At 34.9% G+C, this 7,372-nt stretch overlaps 1 protein-coding gene across 1 annotated transcript in view; it reads right to left on the bottom strand.

Annotated features, from left to right (window-relative positions):
- The window catches only part of AKAP10 (A-kinase anchoring protein 10), a 202,911-nt gene that overhangs the window by 184,755 nt on the left and 10,784 nt on the right, over positions 1–7,372 (bottom strand). Inside the window, exons 2-3 of the mRNA XM_045290278.1 lie at positions 3,566–3,613; positions 372–548 (exon numbers count right to left, since the gene is read on the bottom strand). Coding sequence (XP_045146213.1) covers positions 372–548; positions 3,566–3,613 — 225 coding nt within the window. The remainder of the gene's footprint in view (positions 1–371; positions 549–3,565; positions 3,614–7,372) is intronic.

The raw sequence follows: 7,372 nt of genomic DNA, 5'->3' as shown, positions 1-7,372 counted from the left end.
ACATGAGCCCCCAATGAAATGATTAAAAAAAAAAAAAGAATTCTGTGGGAGAAGGGATAGAGTGGAAACACCATCTTCTAGATAGACCTAGATAAAGTGTATATTAACAGTAGCTTAATTTTTTTTTTTAATAAAGGTATCTAAGATTTTGTAGAAATACGTTTTGACATACCTTCATATTCCAGTGTATGTATCTTTCTTCTTTTGAAATGTCCTATTTTTCTATTGAGCATGCTTTACATTTTACAATTAAGGAAGAAAACACAATTACCTTCAAATTATACAATTGAGTATACTATGGGAAAAATATCAAAATAATACACGCAGATCTTTCCTCCTGCTAAAAATTAAGGGAAAGAGAAGTCACTTACCCAGGTCACCAAAATGAGCTGCTTCCAGGTGGCTTGGCTGTTTCTTTAGTGTTGCTGTCCTGCTACTTGAAAAGGAATCCATGTTGGCAGAAATGGCACTGATTGCAACATGACTTGGTCCTGCAGCCTCTAGCAAGGCGTGGTTTTTAGTGCTTTTTTGTGGGGAATGTACAGATACTAAAGATGAAATTTTAGAAAAAATTATTAAGAATTAAACAGAGAGAGCCTAAGTGAAGTTTACAATTATTTTTTACTTGCTCTTTCTGAAACAAACATTTAGTAAACACTGAATAGCACATACAATCTCCTTCCTTTACTCTTCTTATTGTGAAGTATCTCTGGTCTTCTTATTCATTGTTTGAAGCACATATATTCTCAAATCTTCAATTATTACTAGAGCAATCGCTTTCATACTTTTTTTAAAACTACAAGCTCTTTCTTTTCCCAAAAATATATCTTAACTGAGACTCTGCTTTGTCGGTAAAATAGATAAAACCAGGGCTGTGGACCAGTTTAAAACAATTCAGTAATTGTTGTAAACATGGGATATATACATGCTGCATAACAACCAAATCTGTCATCCATGCTATCTTGACTCATGTAGGAAATAAACAGATGTGCCAAAGATGTCAGCCGAACCACTTTAAATCTGTGCTGATCTTCAGAGTCCTGTCAATAATTCAATCTTGTGCGTTGTTTTCAGTGCTGTCGAGTCGATTCTGACTCTTATTGACCCTATACACAACAGAACACAGCCCCCCCCACCCTACCCCACCCCCCCGTCTGGTGTTATCCTCACGATTGTTCTTATGTTTGAGCCCATCAATGAAGCCACTGTATTCTGCATTAGGATCCTGACACTTTCAGGCGAAAGGGCTTTTGAAGGGGTTTGGAGAGCAACTCATATTCAAAGCAGCAAAGTGGGCTGCTAAATTTGAGTAGGGGTCCAGCTTTTTCTTTCTTCTTCAAATCAAAACACTACAGGCAACATATGTAACTGTTATGTAACACATACAGTGTTTACAACAGCAATTACTGAACTTTTTCTACTGATTTGAACATCTGCTAAATTTATTTTCTTATCTTTGTTTATAAATTCAGATTCTAGAACTACTGTGCAGAAAACACATGTAAAATAAATGTCTTAAAAATACCTCCCATCGAGCAAATGGTTTGAGGATGAGGGCAAAGAATACACAAATGTGCTTTACACGATTGATGTATGTATGGATTGTGATAAGAGTTATATGAGCCCCTAATAAAACAATTAAAAAAAATACCACCCATCTAATATACTAAAACTAACAAAATGTTTCCAAGCTTAGTTCTTCATCAGGAACACAATTAGGCAAGCAAATAAGTAATTATCATCCTTAATATCTCCTTCTTTCTCATGCTTCTTAATCAATAACAAATTCCAATCCATTTTACCTCCTAAATTAATTTTAATTCCATCCAAATCTCTTTATTTCAATCACTATTAATGCAGTACAGGTCAGCCTTGCAGTTATCTTTTAACAATCTTTTCCCACTAACTGTGAAAATTTAATGTGAGCAGAATTTCAGACTTTTCTGTTCAACTATATCCAGTTGTGCCTAATGCCTAAAATAGAGTAGGTTCTCAAGAAATGATAGCTCTTATTATTTTGCTACTGGTCAGTCTGTAAAATTTACTTTCCAGCCAGACTACAAATTTACTTGCCCTCTGTACTGCTTCTGTGTCATCCAAGGTTAAGCTAAAGAGCGCTACATACAGAGTATATACTTTGCTAAATACAGTACAATCACAAAATTATTTTAGACTGGTAGAGATTTATAAATCAGCTAGACCAGTCTCCTCATTCTCCAAATGAATAATCTAAGGAAAGTTCCGTGACTTCCCAAGTCATACTATTAGTGGCAAAATTTAGAATGAAAGCCTCTTATTTAACTGCTCAAGAAATCAAAATGCCTCTTTGACACCAGATCTAGCTCAATCAATGCCAATCAGATCAATATGCTTAATGAATGAATGTGGAATACAACAGGATATAAATGATCAGAAGTAAGTAAGCAAAGGTCCTTTTCTTCCAAAATCTTCCCAATCTCTTAATAAGTTTTAAACAGTCTCTTTCAATAAATTAACAGTAGACTTGATACCCAACGTTAGCCACAAATAAACATTTTTTTAATGATGTAAGAAGCAATCTGTAGATATCATGTAAGTAAATTACATCATGACATGTATATGGAATAGTTATGGAAATAATTTCCAATAAAATTTTCCCTTGTACATTAAACTGTTGCCTTCAAATCTATTCCAACTCATAATGACCTTTAGGACAGAGTAGAACTGCCCACTAAGGTTTCCTAGGCAGTAAATCTCCATGGAAACTAACACACCTTTCTCTCTTGGAGAAATGGATGCATACAAATCACTGACCTTTCTATTAGCAGCTGAACACTTAATCACTGTGCCATCAGGACTCCTTCTTTGCACATTAGATATAATAAAACCATAAAAAAATTTTCAACAGATTCTAATGCAAACACTAAAAACAGTATATTGAATCCAATAAATACTTGAAATAAATTCTAAATTAAGATCATTCACCCAAAATAATAAAGAATTGATTGGGTGGCAGGGGGGAGAGCTGATACTAAAGGCTCAATAGAAAGTAATTATCTAGCAAAGAATGAGGGCAACATATGTACAAACATGATTGATTCAATTGATGTATGGATTGTGCTAAGAGTTGTACGATCCCCCAATAAAATGTTTTTTAAAAAATAAATAAGTGGTAAACGCTTCTAGACAACAGAAAATCAAGTTTTGTAAATAGAAACATTTTCACTAAAACACCATACTGCCTAGTTAAAATTATTCTTTATTTTTCTCTTTCTTAAAATAGTCAGCCAACTACTTTTAAGGAACAATTAAGTGTATAATTATAAGTACAACACTAGCTCACTGTAATCACTAGTGATAGTCAAAAAATGATTCATAAAAGCTTACTTTGTTTCATAAAAACTTACTTGTGCTAGATACAGAAGAATATACTGGTAGATAAAAGTGCGAAATAATTCGTAATTAGAAATAATTATATGGGCAGAAATGATTGATGTCAAATGGAGATGAAAATGGAATTAAGGAATTTATAAGCAAAACATACAGGCATTGTATATTCAGTGCAATGGAATGTTGCTGAACTCACCTGGAATTGACTTGATATCTGATGTCTTCTCTTGTTCTTTGCCTTTCACTGTAAAAAAAAAAGAGCATCATGACCAATATCTGCAATGAGATGCTATACATTGTAAAAATAAAAAGCAAAAAAACAAGATTATAACAAGATGAGTATACAAAGTTCTATACAGCAACTAATACCAAAAACAGAAACAACAATAATAGCAAAAATCCAAAACTCATTGCTTTCGAGTAGATTCTGACTCATGGGAACTCCACTCCACAGGGTCTTTTTTGGCTGTAATCTTTATAGAAGCAAATCAGAGACCTTTCTTCTACACCCAGTGCCACTGGGTGTGCTCAAACCACCAGCCTTTAGGTCAGTAGTCACTAACAATTTTAGTCACCCAGGGGCCTGGGTAGAGCGCTTCTTTCAGCTGTGGGCCATCAAGTCAATTCAGACTCACAGAAACCCCTGTACGGCACCGAAGGACTGCTCCACGGGGTTTCCTAAGTTGTAAAACTTTATAGGCACAGACTACTAGGTTGTTTCTCCACTGACCTTTTGGTTACCATCCACTGCTCTACAGAGGCTCCTTGATAAAGTAACTAGAATGAACCAATTACCTTATGAGGGCAATCCATTGTCCAGGAAAGTCACACTAAGGAAATGACCTTAGAACAGTCCAAATAAACAATAAAAACAATACTAAACAAACAAACTAAACAATATGATTTAGTAGATAAGATATATTTTCTGGAGTTAAAACTTTTTGCTATCCATCATTGAGTCAGCCCCAACTCATGGCAAATCCATGCACGATAGTGCAAAACAGAATGCTGTGCATTCTCATAAATGGCTGTGGATCAGACTGCTGTAATATAGTCTTCTAGTGGGTTCAAATTGCAATTCTACCACTTATTAGGCATGTGAACCTCAAAAAGTTACAATATATACCATCTATATAATTAGATCAATAATACAAATACCTACCATTGAGGTTGCTCATGAAAATATACAAACATGTAAAGGGTCCAGAATAGTAACCAGCACATGAGGAAATCTAGGATAAGTTATTACCACTGTGCTACTAGAAGAGCTATGAAGAAAATGACATAGTTCTCTAGTTGGGCAGTATATATATATTTGGTATAACAGCAAATACAAACATTCCATGGAAATATTCTAACTATCAAACCCAAGAAAGGAATGTGTACAACAGTTTAAGGATACTGTGAACTGTTACAGGATCTGATGTAAAACTATTTTAAAATCTGCTGCACCTCTTTAAAGTGTTGAAAAGCAAGGATGTTACTTTAAAGGCTAAGATGTCCCTGACCCAAGCCAGATTATTTTTAGATGCCTCATATGCATGTGAAAGATGTACACTGAATAAAGAAAATAGATGTATTTGAATTATGGTGCTGGCAAAAAATATTGAAAGTACTATGGGCTGCCAAAAGAACACACAAATCTATCTTGGAAGAAGTATAACCAGAATGCTCCTCCATGGCAAGGATGGCTCCTTAGAGGCATGTACTCTGGACCTGTTATCAGGAAAGGACAATCCCTCGAAAAAGACCGCTATGAGGCGGAACCAACTCAATGATACCCAACAGCAATTTTTATTTTGCTTCTATCAACATTAAACTTTTTCTTTAACTTCCCCCAGGAAAATCTATCAAAATGAAAATTGCCCAACATGAGCATCTAATTCATGCATTTAAAACATTAAGGTAAAAAGTTAATAGCAAGAAATAACTAGCCCTAGAACATCTGAATAAGTCGATTCAGCAATAAATATTCCAATGTCAAGGTAAGTGCCAGATATTTTCTACACATTGAAAAGATATTAACTAATCTTACCTTCAAGAAGTCTAGAAACAAACATGGACAAAAAGAAGTACAATCACTTCAGGTTCTGATATCTGATATCAAGAGGTTAAAATAAGGAAATGTGGTAGAGTAGTTTCAGATCTCTCAACAGCATCCAAACATTAGCTTGTCTTGGCTTCCTTGATGTTCCACTCTGCTGGTTTTCTAGCCACTCTTTCTGTTTATTTCCTTGCTGACCTCTGTTTCTTTGCCTATTGGGAATTTTTCAGGGACTGGTTTGGGATTTTTCTGCATGAGTGGATGTCACCGAGTGGCCTTTATGTACTTCAGAAGAAGTTGTGTTCCATGGTTTTTAGGGGCTGATTTTTCAGAAGTAGACCACCAACCCTTTCTTTTTTTCTAGGCACCTCTAGCTGGACTCAAACTTTGAATCTTACAGTTAGTAATGAAGCATATTAATCATTTACACCATCCAGGGACAACTTCTACTACTTAGATATGTGTATTTCCTACATAATCTTATCCATTCTCTCTCTCTCTCTCTCTCTTTTTTTTGTTCACACGTAGTTATTTATTTCTCTACTTAAAATAAACTGAATATGTTAACAAATCACTAAGGGTTGTTTGATGACATTAATAAATATTCTACAGAACTTTTTAAAAAGTAATATTTTACAGTATTTTGAGTGAAAGGTTAAAGAGCAATTTAAGTCCCCTTTTAACAATTTTTACACAAATTCCTCAGTGGCACTGATATTCTACACCATGTGCGAACATTCTTTTGAATTTCTGTTCTGGTTGTTCCATTACCATTAATATAGTTTCCCTTTCCTGTTATATTCTTATTTTATTGTTAAAGTAACTAGTGACCACTGGTTTCATATAGGTGTTTTTTTTTAAGGACCACATGGCTTATGGGCTACATTGATTGTTTTAGCCAATGTTATTCAGCTTCAAAGTGACTTTAGGGGTTTGTTTCATCTCAAGGTTTGAAAAGTATCTCAGGACAGTAGTGTCTGAGAGTCCTCCAGTTTTAACCAGTCTTGGTGGTTTGGTTTGTTTTTCTTTTGGGAATCTGTAATTTTTTTTAAAACCTTTCAGTACCATAGATATATATCGACTTCTGAATTTTTATCTCCAGTGAAAATCTTTTTAAACTTTCAAATTCACATTGCTAACAACCTACTAGATATTTCCATAATTTAATTATCCAAAACTGAACACACAATCTTTTCTCAAATCTGTTCTTCTCCCATAAATATTATCCTCAGAGATGTTATCTCCTCCTATCTCCCACACCCAGACCATCCCTAAATCCAATTGACTCTACAATGAAAATACAATTCCAATTTTGTTTTTTGCCACTCTCAAAGATGCCACTCTCTTACCAATCTGATCTCCGATGTATACTTTAGCTTTAAAGTGCATACACAGGCCCAAGCTTATCAAGCTTATTAGTTTTTGCCTGATTTCTTTTCCCCATCTAAAATAGTGTTAAACAGTTCCTATAAATCAGAACACGATCTCATTATTACTCTTCCTTTTCCAGAGATAAATATAAGGGGACATCGAAAAGTTCAGGGAAATTTTTAATTAAAAGAGAAGGGGGGGGGGCGCGGCAAAGGTGATCTGATATCAAGGAGTTCAAAAAGGAAGATAATGTTTTGAAACTGATTATGGAAGCAAATATACAATACTGCTTGATGTGCCTGAACAAGGCATAAAATGGTTTTGGAGAAAAAAATAATGGAATTTTCTCAGGAATTTTTTAAAGCCCCCTTATAGAGTGCTTCCCTAAATTAGATTTATTTGTCTTGAGTGTTTTTGAACTACCACATGAATATATAAAATAATTCTGAAAGGGAATCCAGGACGGATGAGCCCTATAGGACCAGTGGTGAGAGTGGCAAAACAGGGAGGGTAAAGGGAGAATGGGTAGGAAAGAGGGAACCGATTACATGGAACTGTGTGTGACCTCCTCCCTGGGGGACAGACAAC

Source organism: Echinops telfairi, unplaced genomic scaffold (assembly GCF_000313985.2).
Source record: "Echinops telfairi isolate 266 unplaced genomic scaffold, ASM31398v2 ScPeMD7_35;HRSCAF=133_1, whole genome shotgun sequence".
NCBI classification, from domain to species: domain Eukaryota; kingdom Metazoa; phylum Chordata; class Mammalia; order Afrosoricida; family Tenrecidae; genus Echinops; species Echinops telfairi.
Note: the sequence above shows the minus strand (reverse complement) of the source record. Positions and strands in the feature narration are given on the sequence as shown.